Source organism: Coptis chinensis, chromosome 9 (genome assembly GCF_015680905.1).
Source record: "Coptis chinensis isolate HL-2020 chromosome 9, ASM1568090v1, whole genome shotgun sequence".
In the NCBI taxonomy this organism is placed as follows: Eukaryota; Viridiplantae; Streptophyta; class Magnoliopsida; order Ranunculales; family Ranunculaceae; genus Coptis; species Coptis chinensis.
The window spans coordinates 74,754,010-74,766,413 of record NC_141464.1 but is presented as its reverse complement, the minus strand read 5'-3'; the positions used below and the strand labels follow the sequence as shown (position 1 = coordinate 74,766,413).

The following is a 12,404-nucleotide window of genomic DNA, read 5'->3' as shown; positions in this document are numbered from 1 at the left end:
AAAATGAATACAAATCTTCTGTGAAAATTTGGTAGTTCTAGCATCTCTAACCTTGTTTAAAGGAGTTTACCAAAAACATAAATAGTCCACCACTTTAGAGAAAATTAAAAACACAATAAAAGACAACTAATAGTATATTGACAAAGAATGTAGAAGATCGAACATGTTGTCATTGTTCAGCCATTAAATGGGACGAGACTTCACTTCCAACTTATGCTAACAGTAAAACTCAAGTGTTTGTGACTTCGTGTAAATAAAACTTTTATATGTAACAATATACTTCTAAGTTGAATAACATTCTTTGTTAAGTCTTAATTTTGACAAATATTAACCTTCCATAATCCATTTTCTTCTAGAGCATTCCTTGTAATATTTTACTTCTTAATTAGTGATCACAACAGCAAGCTAACGAAATCGAAAACACAGAGGTAATATGTTATTAGTGATAGCAATGTGATAAATATAAACAACGTTCAACTTTGAAACTTTAACGGTCTGTTAAATTAATAATTTCCCTTTGCAACTGAGAAATCTGATTGTGATAACTTTATCGTTCAAATCATCAAAGGTAAAACTGAACCATTATAACTAAAATGTTTTAGTGATGTTTTTAGTTATATAACACTTCCACAGAAACCTTGAGATAATACATATACATTCTTCCTTTCGTGACATGCCTTATATACACGTGGAAGGGGATTCGGATATATATTATTATATACAACATATGGAACTTGATAGACTAGGAAGTAAAAACAGGACATTCCTGTCTCCTCAAGCAACAGGGTAAGAAGCATCCATTGCGATACCGCAGAGACCTCCCTTGGCACTGACATCCCTTTGCATTCTTATGTATCCATTCTCACCCCATGCGCTGCCCCATGAGTTCTTCACAAGCCAATACTTAGTCCCATCGTCGCTCACATCGTAACCAACGGCAGTCACACCGTGGTCTAGATCTGTACCACACTGACCAGTGAATACACCACTTGAATAGAATTGGAAATCAGGGCCTCCAGCATCAATCGCTACAGCTATTGGTTGGTTGGCCACGGCCTTCAGCAAGGCCACCTCGCTGTTTCTTGGGACATCTTCGTGGCCGCTGATTTCAGCTGCATGAGAGGCTTCCTCCTTAGTATTGCAAGTATTGTCTGCAGCAGTGTAAGGATAGGTAGTTTCTGAGGCAATGCCTTTGTTGCGTTGGACAAATAGAAATGCATCATCCATTTCACCGCCCTCACACCCTTGGTCCACGCCCTTAGTATCGCAGTCCACCAATTCCTGTTCAGATAAGGAGATCAACTTCCCTGTTTTTAGCTGAGTAGCCCCTTCCATAGCTGCCACAGCTGAGAATGCCCAACAAGATCCTGAAATTTCACATTATTATATGAAGTTAGTGAAGAACTGAAGATCACTTCCCTGCAAGGTCACTAGTAGCAACAAGTAGAAAGGAAAAGGCTTAGTTGTTTCTTCTTCAGTATGAAAAATTAGTCATGATCTCTTTGTACTATAATTACCACATTGGCCTTGGTCCTTGACTGGGGTTACTGCGCCTTTCTTTCTCCAGTCCATACTAGAGGGAACTGCAGTGACATTTTCATATCTGAAAGGAGTGGCCTGGAAAGGTTTTGCTGGTGAGCAAAGTCCTCTGAATCCATTTCGAGCTGCCTGAAATTCTTCATTGGTTTGGTCTGCAAACCCGTTAACACTTAATATGTAGGTTCTGTTCCCAGCCCTGTTCAAGGACTCAATACGTTCGACATTTTCTTTGAATATTTCAAAACGCCTGTCCTTCTCCGTTGCGTCATTGTATACACGACCATACTGAACCATCCAGTGTTCATATCTCTCCAACATAGAAGCCTCATTGAGAGTTCGAGAAGCAGCTTGACAAGCCCATAGACTTAAAATGACTAGGACTATATTGAAAACATGGATTGATTTCCCGACTGAAGCCATTCGAGCAACTGAAACCAAGACTCGGAATTAATGTTTGTTATGGATGTCTTTGTAGGTACACTTGAAGTCGAGTTATCCTTGAGTTTATATAGACAACTAACTTCATAAAGATTCTAAACATTCTATATATATTAAAGATATCAGAGATTCAATTCTGTTGTTATTTAACTTTGATGAAGATAGAATGATTGAGACCAACTCTCCAACGGCTACGGTAGGCTTTATTGATTTAGACTTCAAAGTGCCGGCACCTTAGCGTTAGCAGCAGAGATGTGGTTAAGATAATGACAAACTATGGGTTTTTTTTTGCCATTTAGACAACTCCGTTGGACTGTGTAACAACTTAATTACTGATAATTGAAGTGTACGTACAAAAATTACTAATTATGTTGCATAATGAATTTGATTTTGTTAACACTGATAATGTCACCACCATATGTGATTACACCCTTACACGTAGTGCAACTTAGTTCGCATCAAGGAGTGCTTATAAAACTGCGCATGCGCAAAACTTTTTCTAATGGTTCCCTAAAGTAGTTTTAGATTTTCAAACAGTACGCCAGTTTTAACTTTTAAGCAACTTCTTTAATGGATCAAATGGTTCCTCAAAACTTCTTTTGCCTCTTAGGACATACTTACAGACGCGTCAAAGAAAATATAAAGGGAAATAGAAAGTGTAGAAGATGAAATAGATTTTTACAGAAGATATGTTTTTGTTTTTCAGCCATTTTTTTTATTTATTAAAAAATAATAATAATAAGTCGTCTGTGAAAATTTTCAATTCAGCTAGTACTTTTAAAAAAGAAGACACGAGATCATCTGTTAATTAATGGATTTTCTTTTTCTTAAGCAAATGAAACCAGTGTTTAGAAAACCGGACCGGTGGTTGAACCGGGGTCCGACCGGAACCGGTAAATTTTCGGTTCGGTTCAGTTAAAACTTGAGTTTATGGTTGGACCCTCGGTCTAAATTTAAACCGAGGTCCGAGGTTGAACCGGCGAACTGGTTGAACAGGTTCAATTCTAAACCGGATCATCCTTATATAATTTTTTTTTTTTTTTTTTTTTTGAAAACTTGATAATGTGAGGAGTTGAACCTAACACCTAAACAAGATAATCCAAACTCCAAACCAACATACTACTATGTATTTCTTGTATAAGAAATTTATTTTGATATATAATACCAATTAATATTGAATTAAAACATGTATTTATTCATTTTATTATTGTAATTATTAAAAAACTTGTTAAATAAACATAAATCGGTCTGACCGAGTCGAACCATGGTTGAACCTGGTTGAACCATTTTAACAAAAAATCAGTTCGATTACCGGTTCGGTTTTCAAAACATTGAATGAAACAGTAAAAACGCTGGACATGAATTTTTATGAGGATGGTCTTCAAACCATGTAGGTCATATTTGGAGAAAATCGGCTTGTTCTAGCATCTTGACTATATCAATTTGGTTAAGGGAGTTTACAAAAAACACGAATAATCATTAATCCACCATTTAAAAGAAAATTAAATTCACAATAAAAGACAACAATATAGAATATTTGTAAGAAGGTAGTAGATTGAATGTGTTGTCATTCTTCAGCTATAAAGTGAGACAACAGGATAAAACAACCTGCCAAATGTTGGAATCTCTATAAGTATTTCTAAATACTAGTGTGTGTGCAAAGTGGAAGAGATGAACAAAGTGTGTTCTCTCCACTTTAGTGCATTGTAGATAGTCCCACATTGGTTAACCACCACTAGCATGTGAAGTATAAGAGACATTCTTCAACCAGAGAGAGTTATATTGTTGTTCTAGAGGGTAGTCTGTTCTAGTGCAAAGTCAGACTATGGAGGAGATGAACAAAACAAAGTGTGTTCTCTCCACTTTAGTGCATTGTCCACCACTAGCATGTGAAGTATAAGAGACATTCCTCTACCATAAAGTGTGCAGACATTCCTCTACCATAAAGGTGTGTCATCGAAGTCATGTCAAGTCAGCGTCATGTCGGGCTTGGGCTTACTGTTTAGTGGGTAGTAGCTAACCAAAAGCCTAAACTTGTTTTTTCTTTTGCTGTAAGTTTCGGTTTCAGTGTCCTAGTGTGAGTTGGTCTCTTGACCGACCATGTCCTTGTGCAAGTTGGACTGCTTTGACCGACCTACCTCTATAAATACGGTTTCAGTGTCCTAATGTGAGTTGGTCTCTTGACCAACCATGTTCTTTTACTGTAAGTTTCGGTTTCAAGTGTCCTAGTGTGAGTTGGTCTCTTGACCGATCATGTCCTTGTGCGAGTTGGACTGCTGTGACCGACCTACCTCTATAAATACGGTTTCAGTGTCCTAGTGTGAGTTGGTCTCTTGACCGACCATGTCATTGTGCAAGTTGGACTGCTGTGACCGACCTACCTCTATAAATACAGGGGATGTGCGTCCATAGAAGGTACAGTTCATAAGACACCCATCTCAGAGAAATAGAAACCATAACCTGCCCTATTCTTCTTCTCTTCTTCCTGTAGCCACCAGAGAGAGTTATATTGCTGTTCTAGAGGGTAGTATGTTCTAGTGCAAAGTCAGACTGTTGTTAACCATTGAATCTTGTGAGGAAGATGTTGTTGGGGTTTATACCAATACCAATCGATTCCCCCACTACACAGATAACTTGTATTTGAACACAATTCAACTTCAGACAAATTCTAAATATCAACTACAACCTATGCTAACATGCCCAACTCGCTAAACAACTATTAACAACATATAATAATGTAAAGTAGAATTAAACGCATACCACAACATAAAGATATACCGTGGTTTGACCAATGGTGCCTACTTCCACAAGAGCTAGTTCTTTATAAAGTGGGAAGGAAGATTACAATCTCTCCTTTCAGTCTCTCATCTTACTAGATCACTCTTATCTCTTTACAGGGTTGTCTCTCTGTAAAGGTTATCTTGATACCTTTCAAGATTGGGTTTTCTCTGACTTTTGTGCTGCCTATCGTGTGTTTTCTAGGTGTTAGGTTTTGCCAAAAACTCTACTCTTATTGCAAACTCGCGGTCCACAATTTCTTCTGAAAATAAACTTGGGTGCTGAATTGGCGCTTCGGGGCAAGACCAAGTCAGAAAGCACTAGTCGCTACTTGAAGGTACCTGAAGTCTTCCCACGGCATGCATGGCTGGTCGCACCTTGGTCAAGGCCAATCTGAGCGTGGGTCGCGCTCAAACATTTCCACGCAGAATGAACTTCGTTTTCTCTCCTCATGTAAGGGATAACGCCAACAATCTCCCCCTCCTGAACAGTGAGGGGGGCTTCCTCCAAGCAATTTCCAAATCAACAGGAGGAGTGTGCTGCCATTCCAGCAATAGCACAACAAACATCAAACTTATCTTTCGGTAAGACTTTGGTCATCATATCCAACCTGTTCTTGTCGGTATGGATCTTCTCGATACACAAATACTTATCTTCGAGTATTCTCTAATCCAATGATAACGCAAGTGTATGTGCTTGGATCTAGAATGGAAACTCAGATTCTTGCTCAAACGGATGGCGCTCTGACTGTCACATAGAACTACAAACTATTTCTGCTTTAGCCTTAGTTTGTCGAAGAACCTCTTCATCCATAGCAACTCTTCTCAACACTCAGTGGCTGCAATATACTCGGCTTCTGTAGTGGAGAGGGCAACACACTTTTGCATCTTTGATTGCCAAGAAATTGCTCCCCCTGTAAAAGTAACCAGATAACCGGAGGTGGACTTCATCGAAATCAATATCACCGCCATGTGTCCGTGATCGATTAGCCTTCAAGTAAGGGATTACTTCCACCAAAGCACAAACACGATTTGGAAGTGCTCTTGAGATATCTTAATATCCACTTAACACCTTCCCAATGTTTCTTACTCGGATTTGACAGAAATCGGCTTACAACACCAACGGCGAAAGCAATATCCGGCCTTGTACACATCATTGCATACATTAAGCTGCCCACTGCGAATGCATAAGGAATCTTTTCTATCGGACTCTGCTCATGCTCACCCTTGGACACATCTCTTTAGTCATGCGGAACTAGCCACCAAGCGGACAACTGTGGCTTCGCTTGATCCATATTGAATCTCTTCAACACCTTCTCAATGTAGCTTTCTTGAGAAAGCCACAACTTCCCACTCTTTTTGTTACGAGTGATCCGCATCCCAAGTATCTGCTTTGCTTGACCCAAATCATTCATCTCAAAGGACTTACTCAAGTCTTTCTTCAGCTTGGATATCTTGTTGATGTTTGGGCCAACTATCAACATATCATCCACATACAGCAATAGCACTATGAAATCCCCATCTGGAAATCTCTGAACAAACACACAATGATCAGAAGCATACTTCTTGTATCTTTGCATCACCATAAAAGAATCAAACTTTATGTACCACTGTTTGGTGCCTGCTTCAACCCATAGAAGCTTTTTATCAGCTTGCATACTGGGTGCTCCTTGCCTTTGATCTCAAACCCCTCTGGCTGGTCCATGTAGATATCTTCTTCAAAGTCTCCATGAAGAAAAGTTGTCTTATCATCTAGCTGCTCAACCTCTATGTTCATACTTGCGGTCATACCCAATACCACCCAGATAGAAGTCATCTTCACTACAGGAGAGAAAATCTCATCAAAGTCAATCCCTTTTCTTTGACCGAATCCCTTCACAATAAGGCGAGCTTTGTGCCTTGGGTGAGGATTGTTCTCCTCATGCTTGACTTTGTACATCCACTTATTCTTGAGAATTTTTCGTCCTTGCGGTTTCTCAACTAACTCATAAGTGTGATTCTTATGCAAATAATCCATCTCGTCATGCATGGCCTTCAACCACTTCTCTTTGCATGTACCTTCAAGTGCCTCTTGATAGTACATAGGTTCTCCACCATCCGATAGTAGCACGTACGTATGTGGTGAATACCTGGTTGAAGCTAGTCTCTCTCTGTTTGACCTCCTTGCCCCATCTGCTGGTGCCTCAGGAGGATGCACTTCTGCTTGCTTTGGTGGTGGTTCATGCATCTCATCTGCATCTTCTATACCAATAGGTTCTATCCCATCATAAGCAATAGGATTCTCATCATGAGCTTCAAACTCATGGTTCTCTGCATTCTCAATGGCTTCTACACGTTCCACAGTAGGAACTTCTGGTTCTGAATCAACAAGATCATTGGTGAAAGCATGTAGCTTCTCACCCTCCTCAAAGTTTGCTATGGTTTGGTCTTCTAGGAACACAACATCTCGACTTCGGATTACCTTCTTGTTAATCGGATCATAGAGTTTGTAACCAAACTTTTCATCTCCATAACCTAGAAAAATGCACTGCTTGACTTTGTCATCAAGCTTGGATCTCTCATCCTTCGGAATATGCACAAATGCCTTGCACCCAAATACCCTCAAGTATCCATAATCAACATCTCTGCCTGACCATACTCTCTCTGGATAATCACTATTCAGAGGTTTGGACGGCGATAGGTTGATCACATGCACGGCTGTACGCATTGCTTCTACCCAATCGGTTCTAGGTAGCTTAGAGTGAGATAGCATGCATTTCATCCTCTCTACAATGGTACGGTTCATTCTCTCTGCTATTCTATTTTGTTGCGGTGTCTTGGGAACAGTCTGCTCATGATGAATCCCATGACTCTGGCAATACTCTTCAAATGGCCCAATGTACTCACCCCTATTATCTGAGCGAATATACTTCAACAACTTCCCAGTCTCTCTTTCCACCATGCTGTGGAATTTCTCAAACACGCCCAGTACTTCATCCTTGGTCTTCAGACTATAGGCCCATATCTTTCTTGACGCATCATCAATGAAGATCACGAAGTATGAAGCTCCCCCGTGGGACTTCACTTTTATAGGACCATATAAGTCTGTGTGTACTAGTTCAAGGACATTATCCTTTCTGTGAGATGAGAATCTTTGGAAAGACATCCTTGAGTGTCAAGGTGTAGCCGACGTTGGTTTCTACATGAACATCACTAATGCCTATAATCTTCGAGACGCCACTGTTACCCATCTTTACTTCACCATATTCACCACCACTGTAGGTAGTGAAGAATTCCTTGTGCGGTGTGACGTGATAGGATGCTCCTGTATCTATCACCCACTCTGTTTCCTGACATGAGATATTAAGACAACACACACCACAATCTGACACAATTCCCACTAGGTCGTTAACTAGTGCGGTAGTATCTCTACCTGTGTTTCCGTTCCTCTGCACCATGTCTTCATGTACACAATTATTTTTCTCATCCCTCTTCAGTGTTCTGCACTCATATCTGAAGTGGCCCTTGGTGGCACAATAGTAAGATTGCCTCTCTGCCTTAGGAGTTCTACCTTTACCCCTAGATTTACTTCTGTCATCACCTCTAGAACGAGATGGTTTTCTGTATCTACCTCTCCCCGTTTCTCTGTGACAAGGATCTCTGAGCGAGGGAAGCTGCCTTTTGAACTCCTTCTAGTCTCCTCATTCAACAAATATGTGGTAGCCATCTCTATGGTAACAATTCCATCCTTGGTTGCTCCGTGTAGAGAGACTGCTAATGTCTCCAAACTTTCAGGTAGAAAGCCTAATAGAAACAAAGCCTCAACTTCGTCTCCCAAATTAATCTTCATCAAATGCATCTGATTGATGATATTCTGTACTTCGTTAAGATGTTCAGACATTGAAGAACCTTCTTGGTACTTCGTGTCGGCAAACTTCTTAACGACCAGCACTTTGTTTCCGCCCGACTTCCTCTCATAAAGGTCTTCGAGTTTCATCCATAAGCCCATAAGCCAAAAACTGTAGTCTCTTGGGATACATGATGAAAGACATTGTCGTCAATCCACTGTCGAATGCATCCAATTGCTTTTCTGTCAAACTTGCTCCACTCAGCCCCAGCAACCGCTTCCGGTTTTTCTCCTTCATTCTTAATAGGTTGTGTCAAGTCCTTGCAATAAAGCAAGTCTTCCATCTTGGCTTTCCAAATGGTGTAGTTCTTCCTATTAAGACTCGTCATACGAGTGTTCATGGAATGGTCCATTTCTACAAGTTATTTAAACTCAAATCTTCTTTAAGGAGTTTTGTCAAACACCTTCCAACCAAGATTTGGATAACACCCTAGGTTAATCTAACTTGCCTCTGATACCACTTGTTGGGGTTTATACCATTACCAATCGATTCCCCCCCTACACATATAACTTGTATTTGAACACAATTCAACTCCAGACAAATTCTAAATATCAACTACAACCTATGCTAACATGCCCAACTCGTTAAACAACTATTAATAACATATAATAATGTAAAACAGAATTAAACGCATACCACAACACAAAGATATACCGTGGTTCGGCCAATGGTGCCTACTTCCACAAGAGCTAGTTCTTTATAAAATGGAAAGAAAGATTACAATCTCTCATTTCAGTCTCTCACCTTATTAGATCACTCTTATCTTTTTACAGGGTTGTCTCTCTGTAAAGATTATCTCTCAATCTTGATAGCTTTCAAGATTGGGTTTTCTCTGACTTTTGTGCTGCCTCTCGTGTATTTTCTGGGTGTTAGGTTTTGCCAAAAACTCTACTCTTATTGCAAACTCGCGGTCCACAATTTCTTCTGAAAATAGACTTGGGTGCGGGTCGCGCCTCGGGCAAGACCAAGTCGAGCGCAGGTTACGCTGAAGTTACTGGAAGTCTTCCACGGCATGAAGGCCAGTCGGCGCTTGGTCAAGGTCAATTTGAGCGCGGGTCGCTTCAAACATTTCCAAGCAGAATGAACTTCGTTTTCTCTCCTCATGTGAGGGATAACGCCAACATATGCCACTACTGCCTTTCTGTACCATTGGAAGGGGCGAAATTTTTCCTTAAGGACAATCTAATCCGCGCCTTAGTTGTTACCTGTTAATTCTGTCCTTGTCTATTTATTGTTTTCTTTATTTACATCCAACACCAAACTATGCTAATTCTAAAACTCAAGTGTTAGAGCACCTTTAAATATAGTACTATCAGAAGTTGATTAATATTCTTTACTCATTGTTTAAGTTTGACACTATAATCTATTCTGTTCTAGGCATGAAAAGGACATACTCAGACAGACCATTCCTTGTAAGATTCTACTTCTAAGCAGTGATCACAAAAGCAAGCTAATGAACTCAAAAATATAGCAGTAATAATATGTTCTTAGCGATTGCAATTTGACAAAGTCCTGTTGGCCTTAGAAACTCAAATGGTTGGATAAGTCAATCATTGTGTTTGCCTAAATTACTTAGGATGTGTTTTAGTGTTGCTTGCGACATATATCAGTATTCCATACTCCACTTACATATTTTTTTTGTAATTACTTCTGTAGATTTTACAAAGCGGTAAGATTTGTCGTGGAAATGTGACTGTGATAATTGTAACGTCGAAATGCTTTCTATGATCTTTGTTAGAATGCTTATAATTCCTCAAAATATTAGATGCCACGAATTTAGTTTCAAGACAAGAAAGCATAATTTATCCTTGTTATGTTCTCTGCTCCCATGCTCAACTTACTAAGTATATATACAGGAAAGAAGGTAGGGACTTCTATAGAACTAAAATTGTTTTATTTTTTTACTACACATAAATTTATATTCAAGAAAAAGGTAACAATGCAAAGTATCATTCTGAATAAATCCTCTATGTTACATGTTTTCTTTCGTCATTGCTTCATTGGTTATTCATTACTAGTGAATGCCCGTGTCAGTCGTCACTCTAGACACATTGCTTTTGAACAACACCCCAAGAGACCATCTCTATAGTAGCATTGGATCGATGATATAACCATTTCCAACAATTTTATATTTCATAATTATTTCATACGCATATTCAAATGAGCTTAATGATTGCAATTCTATGCATTTCATTTCTCACAAACCAACTCATTACACATACCATTACACATTCATTAATTCAACATATATCAGAATGAGAATAAGAAAAATAAGGAGAGAGAGTCTTCAATTAAGGAGCATCATCATTTTTTTTTTTTAAAATAAAAAATCCAGCAGAGTCTCCTTTGTCTCCTTTGTATTTTCAACATTTCAAAAACCTAAATCCTATCATAACCTTAAAATCAAACAATACAATTCTTATAGATCAACCATATCAAAATATATAACTTCATATTTATACATAACACAAATTACTTCTAAAACTAAAAGACAACTCATTAAACATTAAAGAAGACTTTGCATACCATTTATGCATAAAGTTAAATGGTATTATAACTGAAATGATGGTTTAATAAGGAGAGTTCTAAGAACAAAAGCGGGTGAAATATTATACCTGGAATATTGGTTTAGGGGAGCTCTAACCAATTTTTGTGAAACTCAAGAAGCTCATGAATATTCTCCTTAACAAAAAATGGGATTTTAATTTCATCAGATGAGTGATTGTCAACAAAACCACACCACTATAGTCCTTATTGTAAGCTATTGACTCAAATCCTCTCACTTGGAAGTAAAAAATAAAATTCAAATACTGCCTAAAAAAATGGTGTTGACTAATAACATGAAGTAAAACAGTTTGCCAAATCTATGTTTTTCTTTTTTCTATTCAGGTTTGATAAATTCTAACGAAAGTAGCACCAATATAAAGCAGTCCAAAACAAAACACAAAACAGTATCGTAGTACAACACACACATAATATCAATACATTGACGCATAATGACAAATAATCTAACAAACTTGTAATATGTCACAAACGATAGGTAAACACAAAACATCAGCACATTGATAACATCTCTAACCACCATCCCCTCAAAAAGCTCTTGAGCAGCCTCCATATTGCCGACTCCAACATACCACACAATCATCGAATTTCAGCTCCAAATATCTCTTTTAGGCATCACATCAAAACACTCCCTTGCAATACCAGCTTCCCCATTCTTCACATACCCAGCAATCATATATCGAATTCCATGACACCAAATCCAACTCACACCTCTCATCAAACACTTTCCTCGCATCCCAAATTCTCCTAATCGAATAATACATGTAAATTAGAGAATTCTGCCCAAACAAATCTACTGCAAACCCTCTCTTCACAATCCTAGCATAGGAAAAAGTATAACAATTATGCCCAACCCCTTTCCTAACCATACATTCATAATAAAACTTAATAACATTATCATACTCAGGTTCATCTATACTTAAAAAATAACAACATCATAATTAATCATGTAAGGGTAAGTGGAAAGCTTATGAATTCTGATCATGTACACTTGAAATAAGAGAAAATGGTTGTGACTTGTAAAAAACAATATGTGCAAGTAAGGTCACCTTCGCTTGAGTTCAGGACTTGGAAGCCATAACTCCATTACTCTTTTTTGGTATTGTTCAAGTAAGAATAGAAATGAGAACAGCCTTGATCTGCTTCTTCAGTTGTAGTTGCTGTTCCTTCTTTAATGGCTACTCAATCAATCAAGAAGACA

At 38.6% G+C, this 12,404-nt stretch overlaps 1 protein-coding gene across 1 annotated transcript; it reads right to left on the bottom strand.

Moving 5' to 3' along the window:
- Positions 1 to 582: 582 nt before the first annotated feature.
- On the bottom strand, positions 583 to 2,078 carry LOC147478029 (senescence-specific cysteine protease SAG39-like). Its single transcript, XM_086583693.1, has 2 exons — positions 1,518 to 2,078; positions 583 to 1,367 (listed from the first exon to the last, which is right to left on the bottom strand). The coding sequence occupies exons 1-2, from the start codon at positions 1,957 to 1,959 to the stop codon at positions 775 to 777; spliced, it is 1,035 nt and encodes a 344-aa protein (XP_086439819.1). The 5' UTR covers positions 1,960 to 2,078; the 3' UTR covers positions 583 to 774.
- Between the last annotated feature and the right edge of the window lie 10,326 nt (positions 2,079 to 12,404).

Excerpts from the sequence above, each read along its gene's own strand:
- LOC147478029 (XM_086583693.1), bottom strand. The coding sequence starts at position 1,959 with ATGGCTTCAGTCGGGAAATCAATCCATGTTTTCAATATAGTCCTAGTC. Across the intron at positions 1,368-1,517 it reads CAAGGACCAAGGCCAATGTG|GATCTTGTTGGGCATTCTCA; the intron begins GTAATTATAGTA and ends GTGAAATTTCAG.